An 18,527-nucleotide genomic window follows, 5' to 3' on the forward strand; every position below is an offset into this window, starting at 1 on the left:
CTTTGGACTGGTCCCTGGACCTGTATACTTTTATCCTCTGAGCCACACTGATCTTAGCCAGATACTTGAAATCTCTGAGCTGTATCTTCTTATGTCAGGCCTCTATTGGTGGAAATACTCCTCACTAAGGCATGTGTGGTCTTTGGGGTCACCTGTCTGCCGTGTATAGGCTGGGAGGACCACGCTTATCACCAGAGGAACTTTTATCCTAACCCTTTGCTCATGAAGGACATCCCTGGTGTCTCAGACAGTAAAGAATCTACCTGCAATGCAAGAGATCTGGGTTTGATCCCTGGGTTGGGAAGATCCCCTGGAGAAGGGAATGGCCACCCACTCCTCATGAATGCTCTGTAAGCTTTCCTCTGCTGCACTGACCATTGCATCAGGTTGAGTGTGGGACCGATAGAGCAGGGGTCAGCAAACCATGACCCTGGGGACCAAATCTGGCCTGTGGCTTATTTTTGTAGGACCTCAGAGCTAAGAATGATTTTCGCATTTTTAAAGGGTTTTAAGTTTTTGGGGAGTGTGTGCAGAGGCTATATATGTGGCCCACAAAGTCTCAAATATTTATTATCTGACAATTTATGCAAAAGGATTGCTAGTCCCTATTCTGAGATCAGACGAGATTGGGTGTTTTCAGGGTCGTATGGCTGTCCCTGTTCTTGGAGGTAGGCAGTTTCATCTGTGCCATGTTTGGGGAGCATGGCAGAAGTGAACAGATAATGGTATTTGTAGAAATGAAAAACTTGTTGAAATTTAAAAGAAATGCATTGACTCGTTAGCAAATAGGCATGGCTTACGAGAGTATTAGTGAACTGGAAGATCTAACCAAATAATTTATTGAGAATGCAACAAGGTTAGGAGATGTCTAGCCTAGAAAGCAGGAAGGATATTAGTGAGGGTTCTCTACAGAGAAACAGAAGCAATAGGGTATAGCTATAGATTTTCCTGTGGTCATGTATGGATGTGAGAGTTGGACTGTGAAGAAAACTGAGCGCCGAGGAATTGATGCTTTTGAACTGTGGTGTTGGAGAAGACTCTTAAGAGTCCCTTGGACTGCAAGAAGATCTAACCTGTCCATTCTGAAGGAGATCAGCCCTGGGATTTCTTTGGAGGGAATGATGCTGAAGCTGAAACTCCAGTACTTTGGCCACCTCATGCGAAGAGTTGACTCATTGGAAAAGACTCTGATGCTGGGAGGGATTGGGGACAGGAGGAGAAGGGGACGACAGAGGATGAGATGGCTGGATGGCATCACCGACTCGATGGACGTGAGTCTGAGTGAACTCCTGGAGTTGGTGATGGACAGAGAGGCCTGGCATGCTGCGATTCATGGGGTTGCAAAGAGTCGGACACGACTGAGCGACTGAACTGAACTGATAGATACGATGAATGGGGCTTCCCTGGTGGCTCAGAATGGAGTAAAGAATTTGCCTGCAGTGCAGGAAACAGCCGGTTTGATCCCTGGAGAATCAAAGGATCGGGAAGATCCCCTGGAGGAGGGCATGGCAACCCACTCCAGTATTCTTGCCTGGATAATCCCCTGGGCATAGGAGCCTGGCTGGCTACTGTCTATAGGGTCACAAAGAGTCAGATGTGACTGAAGCGACTTAGCATGCACGCACATAGATATAGATAAGAGGAAATTTATTATAGGAAATGGCTCACATGTTTGTGGAAGCCAGGAAGTTCCTGTCTGCCATCTGTGGGCAGGACAACCAGGGAAACTGATGATGTTAATTCAATTTGAACCCAAAGGCCTGAGAATGGGGTTGAGGGCAGCTGATGTAGGCCCAAGACTGATACTGAAAGCCTGAGAACCCAGAGTGTCCGAGGGACAGGAGGAAATGGATGTCTCAGCTCAAGCAGAGATAGAACTAGTTTGCCCTTCACCTTTTTGTTCTATTCTTGTTCTCAGTGAATTGGTTGATGACCATCCATGTTTGGGAGGGCCATCTGCTCTACTCAGTTTACCAACTGATGCTAATCTCTTCCAGGAACACCCTCACAAACACAACTAGAAACAGTGTTTTACCAGCTATCTGGGGGTCCCTTAGTCTAGCTGAGTTGACAACGTAAAATTAACCATCATCAGGAGGAACAATATTTGAAGAGCTGGTGGACGCAGTTTCCCCAGAACTGATGAAAAACATTGAGCCAAAGGTACGGGAATGCATCTCAAACAGGATAAAAAGAAGTCCAGGCTTGTACCCTTGTAATAAACCAGCAAAACACCAAGAACAAAGAGACGATCTTGAAAGCATATTTTAAATAATTCAAATTTATAATGGTCACAAATTGTTTGGGATTTCTACTTGTACCATTTTTGTTAGTTTTCTGGGAATTTGTTCATTTCATATATTTTGTTACTCAGTCGTGTCTGACTCTTCATGACTCCATTGACTCCAGCACACCAGGCTTCCCTGTCTTTTACTATCTCCCGAGTTTGCTCAAACTTGTCCACTGAGTTGGTGATGCCATCCATTTCATCCTCTGTCGTCCCCTTCTGCCTTGAGTCTTTCCCAGCATCGGGGTCTTTTCCAGTGAGTCGGCTCTTCACATTAGGTGGGTAAAGTATCGGAGCTTAAGTTTCAGCATCAGTCCTTCCAATGAATATTCAGGATTGACTGGTTTGATCTCCTTGCTGTCCAAGGGACTTTCAAAAGTCTTCTCTGACACCACAGTTCAAAATCAATTCTTCAGCACTCAGCCTTTTTTATGGTCCAACTCACATCCATACATGACTACTGGAAAAACCATAGATTTGAATATATGGACCTTTGTAGGCAAAGTAATGCCTCTGCTTTTTAGTATGCTGTCTAGGTTGGTCATAGCTTTAATTTCAGTGAGCAAGCCTCTTAATTTCATAGCTATAGTCACCATCTACAGTGATTTTGGAGCCCAAGAAAAATAAAGCATTTCATCTGTGCTTTCACATTTTTTAGTATAGATAGATTTTTTTTTTATGTTTTGTGTAGCATATATAGCTGTGATCTTTTTTATCCTTAATATTTATTTTTACCTTATTTTCATCATTCTCAGAAATATGTTAATTTTATTTTCCTTTTCAAACATTGAACTTTAGATTTTGTTGATTCTATTGTATTTTTTTTTACTTTTATTCTTATATTATCCTTTCTTCTACTTGATGGCTTTATTTTGCTGTGTTTTGTTTCTTAATATGGAAGTTGGTTCTTTGGTTTAAAATATTCTCCTTCAATAAGCATTTCTCTGTAGACACTTCTTTAGCTGTATTCACTAATTTGGCATGCAATACTTTCATTATAATTCAAATCAAATTTATTCTAGTTTCCATTATGATTGCTTCAAGGACCCACATGTTGTTTAGATGGGTATTAAAGGGTGAAGTCCTCCTTGCTTTCCATTGCTGCTTTCTAAACATCATTTCCTCTTTCTCTGAGAAAACCCCCAGCCACCCATTACTGCCTGGTAGCATTCGATTTCGTACTGGGAAGGAGTGTACTTTTTGGATGAGGAGGCAAGATACTATTGATCAAAACAGTTTTGGGGTGCTACAGGCTGTTGTACTTCCTCATCTCAGATTTACTATCCTGATTGTATTGTTCCAGCTTCTGTCAGTATCCACCTAGTTCTTTAAGTGCTGGTGTGGCCCTGACAGCTGGCATCATTTTATGTGTTCACGTGAGGCCCAGGGATTCATTTGTAGTCTGCAGATACCTCACAGACAGGAAGCTTGAACTGGTGGGGGTGGTGGGAGGGTGCATGGAGAAATGAGCCTAAAGCTGCATCTGTTCATCTTCTCAGAACCCTAACTAAGTCATGTAATTCAACTGGTCTTTTTGGGGCCCCTAAGAACAGCTAAGTTTTGAGCTAGTGGGCATCTTGAAGACTATGTGATCTAACATCTTTTGTGGATGAGGCATCAGCTGTAATGAATTTCAAGAAGCTACAGAATCAGTTTTTCCATTCCTTAGAAGAAAAAAAATGGTTTTTATGTGCCTACTGTATGCCAAATATCTTTGTAGATGCTGGGGGTACAGTGGTATACAAAGTCAAGTCCCTGCCACCGTGGAGTTTACATCCTAGGAGACAGGGAATCAAGTAAGTATGTAGCACATACTTGGTACCATAGACGTTGGTACATGTTAAGGAGGGTTGCATCGAGTCCCTCAGTGGAGGGGCAGCATTTCGAGCAGAGATGTGGAAGGATGATGAAAGCAGTGATAGTGCTAACCCATGGCCTCTTCATTCAGAGACTTCACTAGATGTGGCAGTGTGGGAGGCTGACCAGGGTTCCTGAGGAAGATTTCAGGGGCAGGAAGTTAGGTGTTCACAGAAGGATGTGTAGGTCGTTTAGAGATGGAGGGTGGAAAGAGAGTTGAAAGCCAATCCAGAGAGAAGAAACTCCTGGAGGTGTAAAAGATTCATCCTGCTCGGTAGTTAGATGAAAGACTGAAGGATCTAACATGAAAGATCTAGAATGCATGAAGCCTCGAATGAAGGCCAGGGTGAGGGGCTTGGGCCTGATGACTCTTACTCTCCATAAGGCAGTGTTAGCAGATTAGTTTGGAGGTGATGTGCAAAACATTTCCCACCAAGTTCCAGCTGAGAAAATGGCAGCAGGTCTGAAGGAGGCTACTGGCTTGCCAGGTGTACTCCAGGCTCAGCTTTGAAAAGCCATGTGGGCCTTTCTTGTCTCTGTTCACCCATTGGGAAGGATAATACACTGCAGCATCTCTTCCTCTTTTATTTAGCCTGGTGTGTAAAATATGGCTCACTGTGTCATTTTGGTGTAATTAAGCCAGAGGTTTTACTCTGAGCAGTGTTAATGGGGACTTAGGGAAATTAATGTGCTATTTAAGTTCTAAGGACTAGGCAGAGCTTCAGGAAAGGAAATTACATGAAACAACCACAGGATGGCAGCACTTAACACTCATTTCCTGAATTTTTCACATCAAATTTCAAAGGCGTCTGGCAATTCCTAGGCCAAATAAACCCTGCAACATTCTTTGGTAATGCTTTATACATATTTGCAGCATTTCTTTACAGAGACACATAGGAATGGGAAGCCTTCTAGAAAGATCATTTAGGAATACTGGGTAAAAGTTTTAAAAAGTCAATGCTGTTTGTGTTCATGACCTGAGCCTGAGGATGTTTGATCTTACCCAGGCCTATGATGATATCTGTTGCTTATTGAGCACTTAATCTGATGCTTGGCACTTAGTCTTATATGTGTCAGCTTGTTGAATCTTCACAACAGAATCTGGAGGTCCCCGTGCACCTGTCCTTAGGTTGCTGCTGCTGTGTCGCTTCAGTCGTGTCCGACTCTGTGCGACCCCATAGATGGCAGCCCACCAGGCTCCTCCATCCATGGGATTTTCCAGGCAAGAGTACTGGAGTGGGTTGCCGTTGCTTTTTCCGGTCCTTAGGTTAATTCCTGATATATTTTGACTTATTTCTAGTATCATATATGCTTTGTATTTGTGCTGTTTTTTGTTTCTTTGTCCCCCGTCCTTTTTCTTAGAGGCACTAGTAACCTAAGATCACTTTAATTTTTTAGTAACTAATGTATGTTTTCTTTTTTATTGAGGTGTAGTTGATTTACAGTGTTGTGTTATTTTCAGGTATATAGCAAAGTGACTCATGTATATATATATTTCAGATTCTTTTCCATTAGAGTTTATTAGAAGATGTTGAATGTAGTCTCCTGTGCTATACAGTAGATTCTTATTTATAGCACTGTGTATCTGAGGCTCCAATACTTTGGCCACCTGATGTGAAGAGCCGACTCATTGGGAAAGACCCTGATGCTGGGAAAGATTGAGGGCAGGAGGAGAAGGGGATGACAGAGAATGAGATGGTTAGATGGCATCACTGATTCAATAGACATGAATCTGCGCAAACTCCTAGAGATAGTGAAGGACAAGAGAAGCCTGGCGTGCTGCAGCCCATGGGGTTGCAAAGAATCAGACATGACTTAGCAACTGAACAACAACTTATCTGTTAATTGCAAACTTCTAATTTATCCCCCCTTCTCCTTTGGTAATTATAAATTTGTTTTCTATGTGAGTCTTGTTTCATAGAGAGGTTTATCTGCATAATAATTTTTTAGATTTCACATATAAATGATATAATAATATGATACTTGTCTTTCTCTGTCTTAGTGTGATAATTTCTAGGTCCATCCATGTTACTGCAAATGGCATTATTTCATTTTTTATGGCTGAGTAATATTCCATTATATAGATAGATAGATGTGTGTGTGTGTACTGGCTCCTTGTATTGGGAGCATGGAGTCTTAGCTATTGGACTACCAGATAAGTCCCTACCATATCTTTATCCATTTATCTGTTGATAGACCTTTAGGTTGCTTCTGTGTCTTGACTGTTGAAAATAGTGCTGCTATGAACAGTGAGGTTCATGTACCTTTTGGAATTAGAGTTTTTGTCTTTTCTGAATATATGCCAGGAGTGGGATTGCTTGATCATATGGTAACTCTCTAGTTTTTAAAGGAACCTCTCCATAGTGGCTGCACCAGTTTGTATTCCCAAAAATATTTCAGGAGGGTTCCTTTTTGTCTATACTCTTTCCATCATTTATTATTTGTAGACTTTGATAATGGTCATTCTGGCAAGTGTGAGGTGATACCTCATTGTAATTTTGATTTGCATTTTTGTAATAATTAGTGATGTTGAACATCTTTTCATGTGCCTGTTGGTCATCTGTATGTCATTTTTGGAGAAATGTCTATTTAGGTCTTCTGCCCATTTTTTGGTTAAATAGTTTTTTTTTTCTTTTTTTCTTGATATTGAGCTGTATGCACTGTTTTGGTATTTTGGAAATTAATCTGTTGCTGACTGCATTGTTTGCAAACATTTTCTCCCATTCTGTAGGTTATCTTTTCATTTTGTTTATGATTTCCCCTGTTATGCAAAAGCTTTTAAGCTTACTTAGGTCCCATTTGCATATTTCTGCTTTTGTTTGCATATCTCTAGGAGATGAACCCAAAAAACTATTCCTGTGATTTATGTTAAAGAGTGTTTTGCCTATGTTTTCCTTTAGGGGTTTTATAGTATCTGGTCTTACATTTAGGTCTTTAATCTATTTTGAGTTTATTTTTGTATGTGGTGTTAGAGAATGTTCTAGTTTCATTCTTTTACATACAGTGGTCCAGTTTTCCCAGCACCATTTCTTGAAGAGGCAGTCTTTTCTCCGCTGTGTATTCTTGCCGTCTTTGTCACGATTAATTGGCCGTAAGAGCAGGGGTTGCTTCTGGACTGTGTCCTGTTCCACTGGCGTGTGTGTCCGTTTTTGCGCCAGTACTGTACTGCTTTGATTATTGTAGCTTTGGAGTTTATTTTGGATTCAGATTCTTCCACCCCTGTTCTTCTTCAAGATTGTTTTGGCTAGTCAGGGTCTTTTTGTTTTTTTCCATGCAAGTTAAATTTTGGTTTTGTTCCAGTTCTGTGAAAAATGCCTCTGGTAATTTGATAGAAACTGCACTGAACCTGTAGATTGTCTTGGGTAATATGGTCATTTTAACAATATTGATCCTTCCAATCCAAGAACACTGTAGATCTTTCCATCTGTTCGTGTCATCTTTAATTTCTTTCATCAGCATCTTATAGTTTTTTGGAGTACAGGTTTTTGCCTCTTTAGGTAGGTTTATGCCTGGGCATTTTATTCATTTTGATGTGATTGTAAATAACCTAAGGTCACTTTAAATTAAATTTTCCATTTGAACTTTTAAAATATTTTTTTGTTTGTTTATTTGGCTGGGCTGAGTCTTGGTTGAGGCACATGGGATCTTCAGTCTTTGTTTCAGCATACAGGATCTTTATTTGCAGCATGTTGGATCTAGTTCCCCAATCAGGGATCAAACCCAGGCCCCCTGCATTGGGAGCATGGAGTCTTAGCCACTGGACCACCAGGGAAGTCCCCTTGAGTTTTTCTGACACACAGCTGGTATGGGGATTTTTGATTCTCTGTGTGAGGGGTGTCTTGAGATATAATTTCTCAAAGGAGACTTTTCGTCTTCCACTTTCTGCTGAGGTCAAAATAGACCAATGTCCCTTTCTGCATGGCAGGTTTATTCCTTATTGTCCCTTTTACAGCATATGGAACTTTGGTGCCCCAGCTTTGGGTGGGCTCTACAAAGCGTATCTGAATTGAGGGTCACCAGTGTAGTGGGTGCTGTTGGTACCCTGCCTAGGTTCCTGCTGGCTGGTGCATCACTTCTAGTTTCTGTGAGTATCTGAGTCATGGGGCAATCAGGTGTCCCCCTCGATCTGCAGCAGGAGTGTGTTTTTACTTATATGCTTCTTTGTATAATGGACCTGTTTATGGACATTAACCATGTAGATTCTTAGAAATGAAAGAATCAGCCTTCAAAAATAGTGTCTGACAGAAAATTTCAGTGTCTGTTTCATTTCCCTCCAGTAAGGAATGTGCAGACAAACTAAGGTAATATTGGTAAGATAACAATTATAGTTCTCTGGATAAACTATTAAATAGACTTGCTAGTTCAATCAGGCTTTCCTGGTGGCTCAGACGGTAAAGAATTTGCCTGCAATGCAGGAGACCTGCATTTGATTCCTGTGTCAGGAAGATTCCCCTGGAGAAGGAAATGGCTATCCACTCCAGTGAAAAGCAGAGATAGTGCTTTGCCAACAAAGGTCTGTATAGTCAAAGCTATGGTTTTTCCAGTAGTCGCTTATGGATGTGAGAGTTGGACCATAAAGAAAGCTGTGCGCCTAAGAATTGATGCTTTCAAACTGTGGTGCTTGAGAAGACTCTTGAGAGCCCCTTGGACAGCAAAGAATCAAAGCAGTCAGTGCTAAAGGAAAACAGCCCTGAATAATCATTGAAAGGACTGATGCTGAAGCTGAAGCTTCAGTACTTTGGCCACCTGATGCAAAGAGCCAGCTCACTGGAAAAGAGCCTGACGCTGGGAAAGATTGTGGGCAGGAGGAGAAGGGGGTGACAGAGGATGAGGTGGTTGGATGGCATCACCGACTTAATGAACATGAGTTTGAGCAAACTCTGGGAGATAGTGAAGGACAGGGAAGCCTGGTGTGCTGAAGTCCATGGGGTCACAGAGAATGGGGCACCACTTAGTGATTGAACAGCAGCAAAATTCAAATCATTCTTAGGTGAATTGAGGAAAGAAAGAGGAAGGAAAGAAAGGAAAGAGGGAAGGAAGGAAGGGTGCTCTTCATGCTTGATGATCCCTAGGCTGATAACTGAAGCTTTAAGATGGAATGAGCTGGAAGATCAGCCCTGAGAAGGCAGAGATGAAACTCCCCTCACACCGTTTTCTAATGAAATGTCCCAGCTATAAAGTCACACCAGATGAACATCCCTTCTCTCTTACCCATGCCTTCTTCCTCTACCCATCTCCCTAGATCATTAGAAGTTTCCTTTTGCTTGATGATCCCAGGATCCACCATTAACGAATCCACTGATGGATCTTTCAGAAAAGCTTCAGTGTTTTCATGACAGAGATCTGGTAACCATTTAAATTAAGAAACCTGTTAAAATGTGTCCAAAAATTCTTTGACCACTCTTCATTCAAGAGCTGGAGCCTAATTTCCATCTCTGAGTGTAAGCTAGACTTAGTGACTCTGTTCTAATGAACAGAAACTGGTGGAGTTGACAGTGTAACTTTTGAGAACAGGTTATAAGAGGTGTGGCTTCCTCCTTGCTGTCAGATCACTGGGGGGAAGTGAGCTGCTGTGTGTGAGGATACCTAAGCAGCCCTATGGAGAGGTCAGTGTAGAGAGTAAGCAAGTCTGTGGATGGCCAGCAAGGATCCCTCCTGCTAGCAGCCACGAGTGAGCCACTTGTGAATGTATCTTCCAGCTCCTGACAAATGTTCTGATGACTGAAGCCCTGCCTCAGATTGTGACTGCAATGTGCAGAACCAGAATTTCCTGGTGAAGCCAATCCCAAATTCTTGATCCACAGAAACTGTGAGATAACAAACGTTTACTGTTTTAAGCTGTTAAGTTTGGGCGATAATTTATTATGTAACAATAGATAACATACATTCCTTCACATACAGTTATGTGTCATCAGAGCAGGATAATTTGTATTTGTGGTGGGTGAGTAGGGATATTGGTCAGCCTTGGAAGCCTGAGGGTAACCCTCTGGGAGTCCTGGACTGAGACTGGCACCCTGCTGATACTTGTCCCATGCTGGCAAGGCCTCCTCAGTGGTCTGGCCTCCAGGGCTGATGCCCCCACAGGACTTTTGCACAGAACCGGGATGTGACATGCAGGATGTGATCACCAGAGACAAGGCTCTGCACTGTACTCTTTGCAGAACTCCGCCCCCTCTCCCCCAAACCCTTTATAGTAAACAATCATTCATTTTAGTATTTTTTGCATGAGAAAGATTTTTCTGCCCTGAGCAGTATTTTGTTTCCTTCACCAGGTCTTCCCTGATGGCTCACAATGTAAATAATTCATCTACAATGCAGGAGGCCCAGGTTTGATCTCTGGGTCAGGAAGATCCTCTGGAGAAGGAAATGGCAACCCACTCCAGTATTCTTGCCTGGAGAATTCCATGGACAGAGAAGCCTGGTGGGCCACAGTCCATGGGGTCTTGAGTCAGACACGACTGAGTGACTAACACTCTCAGTTAGGTCAGAGGAACCATGCTGCTCTCTCTTTGCCTTGCTGCCAGGGAGGCTCCAGTGCCCTTTTGATGCTTGATGGCATCAGCTCTCCTCCAGCTGGTTTCTGGAGAATCACCATCTTCCCACTCACCAAGGCTGGACTTCATTTTACTTTTATTTTCATTGGCTTCTTGAACCTTTTGTTTACACTGCATCACCCCCTTTGGAAGGAAGTGGTTGGTGGTCAGGAACATGTGTCCCTCTGCAACCTGTTACCAGTTGGTGGAGCTGGTAGAAACCTGTCCCCAAGTGGGCTCCATGCAAAAAGTCTATGATGGTGATCATGGCCCTGCACCTGCTCCCGAGTCTGGAGCTGAGGGAATCTGCTGTGAGTGCAGGGTCCAGAGCTGCCTGAGCCAAGACTCTGGGATGGATAGTTAGTGGGGGGAAGGCTCAGCTCTCCTAAGAGGTGGATGAAGCCATCGTCCTCTTTTGGTAGCTAACAAGAGCCTGAGACTGAGTAATCAAAGTTCCCACATTCAGTGAGAGTAGAGAGAACATGCATGTGTACTAGAGAAGAGAGGAAGAGAGACTGATTTGGGGGGTGGGGTGAGTTGGTGGGGTCTGAGGATCAGCCCCAGGACCATGCTCCATTAGTCCCAGCTGTCAGTGGGGTGGTCTCCAGGCCCGCTTTCCAGAGGTTGACCTCCAAGGATGAGCCTGAGGCCGGGCTTGGCCAGAGTCTGGTCTGACACCAGGGGCCCGAGATACAGGGAGGTGCTGGGAGGCAGGCAGCACAGTCTTGCCGGCAGAACTGGAGGCCCCAGGGCCCTGCGCCTTCTGGTCCAGGGTCAGGCTTTGGCTAGCAGAGTGATGGGCAGTCCCTGGAAATGAACAAGACAAGAATGAGGATATAGGAGATTTCCCTACAGTGTCCTGGTGTGGAATTGGAGTTCTCGGAAGCTGCCCGTGCTTTAGGTGGATTCCAGTCCTATTTAGTGATGTGAGAATGGTTGAATCACCCTTTGGGCACCTGGGGGCACCTTGGCCCATTCTTGGTATAAACAGCTGTGTTGGAGGAGTGTGATCTGCTGGATAGAGAGCTAGATTTTGAATGTTGGCCTTAAGCTAGACTCTCTGAGCCTGGTTTTGTTGAGAATAAAATCGGAGCTATAATAACAGCTCACAAATGGCTACCAGGGTCAAATATGATGATAGGGTTGTGGAAACTGGATCAACCCCAGGACAGTGCCTTGCTAGTCAGATCCATTTCCAGCCCTTTGACCTACTTGTTTCCTTCCTTTCCCTAACTCTGAGTTGGGGAAAATTACTGGCTTGTTCTTCACCAAACCCAGTTCCAGGACGGAAATAGACTAAATTTCCATTGTGGATAGTATGGCCTGTGGCTGAAGTCCAGGCTTTGATGGGCACTGTATCCATGTGTGACCTCTAGGCTCCTCCCACTCCCAGCCTGATGCAGGTATAGTCACAGGATGAACAGAGCCAGGCTTCCCCACATCACTACTTGGGAGGAGAGCGGCCATCAAGTGGAAATACCCAATTTGGGCTTTATAGAGTGAGAAATTTTTATTGTGTTTGAGTCATTAGCTGTTTTAGGCCTGCTTGTTAGAGCAGTGTCATATTAGTGAATACTTCAAGAAAGAGAGGGCTTCCCTGGTGGCTCAGATGGTAAAGAATCTGTAGTGTGGGAGACCCAGGTTCAATCCCTGGATTGGGAAGATTCTCTGGAGAAGGAAATGACAAGAGAAGTTAAATGAAGGCAGCAATAGCTGCTGTTGGGAGTTTTCCAGGTGAAAGTTTAACACTCCTCAGTTTCCCCCAACATCCTAGTCCCACTGATGTGTTTGTTCTGATAGCCCATTCATTAAAAAAAAAAAAAAAAAATCAAACACTGCAATATTGATTTAATTAGCATAAAATCAAAAGAGCTTCAGATCTGTAATAAAAAATTCAAATTTGGAGAGGAGCAAACTTTAGAACAGCAGCCAGTAAAGAAAGTAGAGGAAGGGAGTGGATAAGGGGCACAGGAACCTTGGTACTATGGGGCCATGAAGGGACCACTGTCAAACCAACGTTAGTTTCTTGCTTTCTCATGGAAAATGTTTTATAAACCTATTTTTTCTCTTCCATTGATGTTCAAATACATGCATTCCATTTTTTGTCTTTTTTTTTGTTGGTGATACAGCAACATAATATTGCATTTATTCCATTTCCTACCCCTTGTGAAAAAAATCAGGTGAACTCAAACACTTTCTTCAGCTCCATGATAAATACCAACCACTCGCTCTGCTGCATTTCATCTCTGAACCAGCCTTCCGAGCTGTGGACGGACTGCAGCTGATCTTGCTAAGAGGGCTGTAGCTTTGAAATGCCTTCCATACATTTTTGAGACTCACCAGGAATAGGTTCTGTGTTCACACAGACTTCTTGTCCTCTTTTTGCAACCCCCACTTGTTCATGGCTTATTTTAATAACCTGTTGCTATTCCAATATCAATGAGCATTTGCTAGGAATATCCACACAGGTGCCCTTTTTCCTCCTGACTTGCTTCTACAGTCACTCTCTGCACTATTGCATCTGGGGAACTGAGGGTTTTCACCTTCGGGGAAATACCACTGTGGGATTAAATTCTTGGTTATGTTTCCTGAAGTCTTGCCTATACGTTATAAAGGCATCAAATAAATGGCAAGTAATTTCCGTACTATAAATTCTAACTCCTAAACTCAGCCATTTCTTGTGCATCTCATTGAGTTCCCACATGAAAGGTCAAAATTGCTGCATGCTGATACTTAAATTTTGATACAGGGACAATCCTTGGAAAACAAGAACAGCTCAGAGACGGTCTCCTTCAGTTTGCTTTCCTCACTGCGAAGCAGAGGTGGTCTGTGATGACTCCCCTCTGAAGCTCTGTCACAACTTTGGAATGTGTGTGGCCCTTCCTCACCATGTAATTCTAGCTGTTCTAGTGCTTCTTGTCTTTTAAGAGAAAATGAATTGGTTCTGGTGGGAGTAGCAGCAGCTAGATACAAATGTCCCTATTTCTTCTCTTAAAAAAACCGCTCAAAACAGCGCAGAAAACAAGTAGCTCCTCCATCCCTGGCAGCTGCCAACCTCAGGGCATCTTAAAGGGATCTGGGTGGGACACCAGGCATGCTCTTACAGTGGTTTAAGTAGCCAGATACTAAGAGGATATGACATGGGAAATGATGGATCTGGAGTGAGATGAAGGCAAAGTCACTTCAGAAATGAAGAACGATCACCATAGAAAATGTGGCACGAGACTCAGGATAGAAATGAGGGAAACAACCCTGGTATTTCCCCATTTTACAGACATTCCTCCTCCTACTGGTTCCAGGAAGTCTGTAAGCACTTCACATGCATAATCCCACCTCATTTGCACCACCCTGTGAGGTTACCTATGATTTACTCTTGCTTCTATTTGCCCAACTTCATACAGCTAGTTAGTAGTTGTCAGAATTCTGACTTCAGTCCCACATGCATCTGATTTCATAGCATTTGCTCTTTTCACTTTCCATGTCGCCTTGTAAAAATCATCGTGAAATAGAATATACCTTCTTTGGTGAGCTGGGTGTCATTTTTGGAGTTGTTTTTATCCGTGTCCTCTGAATCTCTGGCTGTGGCTCTGCCTTTGACAGATTTATGGCTCTTCTCAACTTCACGGAGCTGCAGAGAAAAAATGAATGGTTGGTCCTGGCCAGGGAAATGGGTGTTTTGAGTTTCGGACCCCAGGATGGTGAGATCCAGAGGGGAGCCACCTTAAATCACTGGTTCTTGTTCTCACCACTGGTCAGAGAGGGCACCCCAGGACTCAGGTTTGCATAGCATTTGAAGGAACATCTGGCTAGGGGAAGACACCCTCAGCCAATCCTGTATTTCAGTGGTTTTCTACACCTGGGCAGGAGGACAGTGAGAGTGGCAGAAGGAAGTGTGGGTGGGGAACTGGCAGCGAGGCTGACGAGATTAGTTCCAGAAGAGAGGGTGAGAAAGCAAGGACAGGGCTTAGGGAGGGTTGGGGTCCAGCTTTTTCCACATTAAAGAGGTGGGGGTGGGTGTTGTGAGAGCAGGAGAGGAGTCAGGGTGTCATGGGATGTTGAGAGAGGCTGTGCTTGTGTGGAGGGGACTTACAGAGGCTCCTTAGGCCATGAGGCACAAGCACTATGTCATTCTGACAATGCTGTTTTCTTTAGTATTTCTAGTACTCATTTTGAAGAAGGAATTCATAGGGCCTGGACTCCATCTTAGGCCTGTTCATGCTGATCATGCTCGGCCACCTTTCCAATGGACTCTTAACTCTGTGTTTAGTGCCTATGAAAAAACAACAACCAAGGATAAGGCCCCTCCAGACTGGGGAACCTTGAAGATCGTATCTAGGTTACTCATCGCCTAAGAGTAAACATACACTAATCACCCCTTCCTCCGGACAGGCCATAAATTTTTCCGTATCAATCGGAGTGTAACCTTGGGTTTATTGATTATTGGCTAATTGTTTGACTGTTTGAGCACATGAGCACATAGTATGTGAATGATGGGGTTATTGGGATTGTATTTTCCTTGATTTATGTAAGTCTCAAGGAATTTGGAGTGGTGGGTTCAGACACGTACACATGGGGTACAAAAGATTTTCACAAATGCTGGTCGGGGTCCTTGGCTAAGAGGAGACTCTGCCTTGGGCCCGCCGGTGTAATAAACTGCACTCCACTATCTGCATTGTCCTTCTGAGTGAGTATGTTTCCTGGAACGTGTGGCTACAACAGTTTTAATCAGTAGGAGTTATTGTGGGTACTAGTTTTATTATGTTTGAACACCGGTTTAACCCATTGACTTTTTCCTGTTCTTTAGCAACTGCTCAAAATCTAAGTCGTTACTGTTGAAAGAAAGTGAAGTGGTTCAGTCATGTCCAACTCTTTGCGACCCTATGGACTATTGCGTGCCAGGCTCCTCCATCCGTGGGATTTTTCAGGCAAGAATACTGGAGTGGGTGGCTATTTCCTTCTCCAGGGTATTGTCCCAACCCAGGGATCGAACCCCAGTCTCCCGCATTGCACCCAGACTTTACCATCTGACCCACCAGGGGATTACTATTATGTATTCCCAAATACCCTCAGAATATAAATGGGTGTCACTGAATCTCTCAAGGCTGCTTCCTACCATACAGATAACTTGGGGTTTGGTTTAGGAGAAGGCCTTTAAAGAATACAACTTGGCTCAAAAGGTGAATTAGCAAAAGCCAAAAACACAACATTTTGTTTAATGAAAACTCCCGACAGACTTACCGCTTGGATTTTCTTTCTCAGCTGGGCATTTGCTCGAGAAAGGCTTTTGGAAACTGAGTTCAAGTAGTAGATGGCCAGGCTGCAAGAGAAAAGAATGCTCCAGGGGTACTGTGGTCTTGGAAGACGAGAGCTGGACACCTTACCTAGGAATCATAGCTGGCTTCCGGGAATAGGTGACCTACTTTGCCTCTGGGCAGGGTGGTGGGAAGTCTAACCATCCTAAGTTCCCCGCCTAGTATCAAGAAGGTCTTAGATATCCCTGTTCTCTCTATTTTATTGAACACATTTTTAGTTCTCTGAGTGTTTAATAAAGGTTAGCTAGAGGAGTCAGTCCCCTTCTTGGAAATCTGAAGAGGCAGGGCAGAGGCAGTGTTTCTTGTCTGCAGGAGCAGCCTGGTACCAGGCTCTGTGCCATGTGGATCCCACTCCACATCTCCATGGTTTTGCTGAAACCCCATAAGAAGAAATGATGACTTCCATCTTTAAGGGTCAGCATCCCGGAATGCAGAGAGTTTAGTCATTTGCCCAAGGCCACCTTATCTGTTAGCACTTGTCAGAGGCTAAATTTGATGCCAAAGCCCTTTCCACAATCTTCACATGCAGAGGGAGGAGAGAGAGGTGCTAGGTGACCTGCTCCAAGTTTGCCTAGAAACACAAGTGCATAGACCCTGAAGGCCCTCCCCCAGGGTACACGGACAGGAATGTCTGTCCTGGACTTGTGGTTTTCAGAGGCCGGCCCCCGCTGGCTGACTGGGTGTCCTTAAAGCTGTAGCCTGGTTTCTCTTTCATGGGACCTGGGATTTGGGGTTATGACCTGGATGTACCACTTGAGAGTGAGGGGCCACAAAAGCCTGGGATGCCTCCTGGACTAGGTGCTCTGACAGCTTGTCCTTATCTGTTTCTTTTCTTCCTGCATTTCAAGCCTCAGCTGCCCAGCTTGGGTCATCTGATCCTTGCCCTGGGGCCACCCTGAGTCACTTCAGCAGGGTCCAAGAGCTCTCTTGCAGGCAGAAGGGAGGAACTACTTTGCCTTTGGCAGAGTATAGGTCAGAGGTGTCCTGTGAGCCTCCTAAAGCAAAGACTCAGAGGACTATGGGTGATGAGAAGCCAAAGGGAGGACAAGTGAAGGGACCACCATCTGTCAGGAAGGCGCCCAGCCTGCTCTCCTAATTCACAGCCCATTCTTTAGGGAGGAGCTGGAGATGAGAGATGATAAAATGCTCCTCGGTGGCTGTTTCTTTTGAGGCTGTTTCCAAGCTTAGCGTTTCCCTGTGCAGCCTGCAAGGTTGGGTTTGGCATTTGGGTTGCAGCATTTCCTCAGGTGGTGGTCACTACCATGTCAACCTTCCCTCACATTCAGACTAGATGCAGAGGATATTTGAAATCAAGGATGTAAGGAAATATACCTATTTTGGAGAGCAATTCAGCACTGTCTACAAAGATTGAAGAAACACATACCTATGACCCAGCCATTCCACTTCTGGAAGTCTGTTTTAGAGAAAACTCTGTGTACAAGGAGACATATATAAGGAGAGCATTTGCAATAGCAGAAGAGTGGAAACAACCTTTCTCTATGCAGAGAAATGGGCAAATTATGGTTTATTCATACAACTGATAAAAGCAGTTTTCACATATTAAGGTTTGGGGAAGTCACTCTGGCTTAAAAAGGAGTTAACTTGAATTTTATGCTAACTGAAATAGCCCGTTTGTGGCCTATGAAACATACACTGTACATCTGCTTTCTTTCTTTGTTTTCTCCTCTTGGCTTATAGGATCTCAGTTCTTGACCCGAGATTGAGCCAGGGCAGTGAAAGTCCAGAGTGTTAACTACTAGGCCACCAGGGGATTCCTAGATCAGCTTTAATTATGAAAGAAGAGGGTGCATTGACTAGAAGTAAAGAATGTCCATGTGAAAAATAAAGATTAAATGCCTCCTTTCCTAGGATTCCAATTCCAGTCCTTCTTCAATGATAAGACTCTCTTCCCAGGTGCCAAGGCCATACCAACTCATTGTGTATGTGCTGATCTATTTTTTTTTTTTGAAACCTTGAAGGAATGTATCCCTGATTTGTTTAATGTTCTTTGTTCTGACAAGATATAAAACTGTGCTGAAAACCAGGATTCTCTGGAGCAGCTTCTCAGAGTTATCTAAGAGGCTGTCTTCCAGGATATAGTCTTCAGTTTGGCTCAAATAAAATCCTTTTCTCTTCCTATTATAGATTGTTTATTGATTATTTTTGAGACACAGTGGAACACAGAAGAGTCATTAAAATGTGTGTTCATGTATCCACATGAGAAAGTCCCCCAAACATAATGTGAGTGAGGGAAGCTGTGTAGTCTGAACCAGTCATGAAAAATTTTATAACTCAGAAGCAATAGTACATACATGTGATTAAATGGTTCAGATTGAAAATGATTAAAATTAATCCAAATAGCGGTTACCTTTGGAGAGGGAGGGAGAGAGAAAATTAGGTGGGCTTGACGTGTACTGTTTATTTCTTTTAAAAAGAGGCCAATCGGAAGCAAATATTGCTAAATGTTAACATCCGCTTAATCTTGTGGTCTTGCACATGAGTGTCTGTACATGTCTGTACGTTGGGAATATTTCATAC

The 18,527-nt window shown here is 43.6% G+C and overlaps 1 protein-coding gene across 1 annotated transcript in view; it reads right to left on the reverse strand.

Annotated features, from left to right (window-relative positions):
• Positions 1 to 2,000: 2,000 nt before the first annotated feature.
• TMC2 (transmembrane channel like 2) overlaps positions 2,001 to 18,527 on the reverse strand; it is a 111,427-nt gene continuing 94,900 nt past the window's right edge. The window contains exons 18-20 of the mRNA XM_070382017.1: positions 15,916 to 15,994; positions 14,194 to 14,305; positions 2,001 to 11,484 (exon numbers count right to left, since the gene is read on the reverse strand). Coding sequence (XP_070238118.1) covers positions 11,267 to 11,484; positions 14,194 to 14,305; positions 15,916 to 15,994 — 409 coding nt within the window. The 3' untranslated portion in view covers positions 2,001 to 11,266. The remainder of the gene's footprint in view (positions 11,485 to 14,193; positions 14,306 to 15,915; positions 15,995 to 18,527) is intronic.

Source organism: Bos mutus, chromosome 13 (assembly GCF_027580195.1).
Source record: "Bos mutus isolate GX-2022 chromosome 13, NWIPB_WYAK_1.1, whole genome shotgun sequence".
Taxonomy (NCBI): Eukaryota; Metazoa; Chordata; class Mammalia; order Artiodactyla; family Bovidae; genus Bos; species Bos mutus.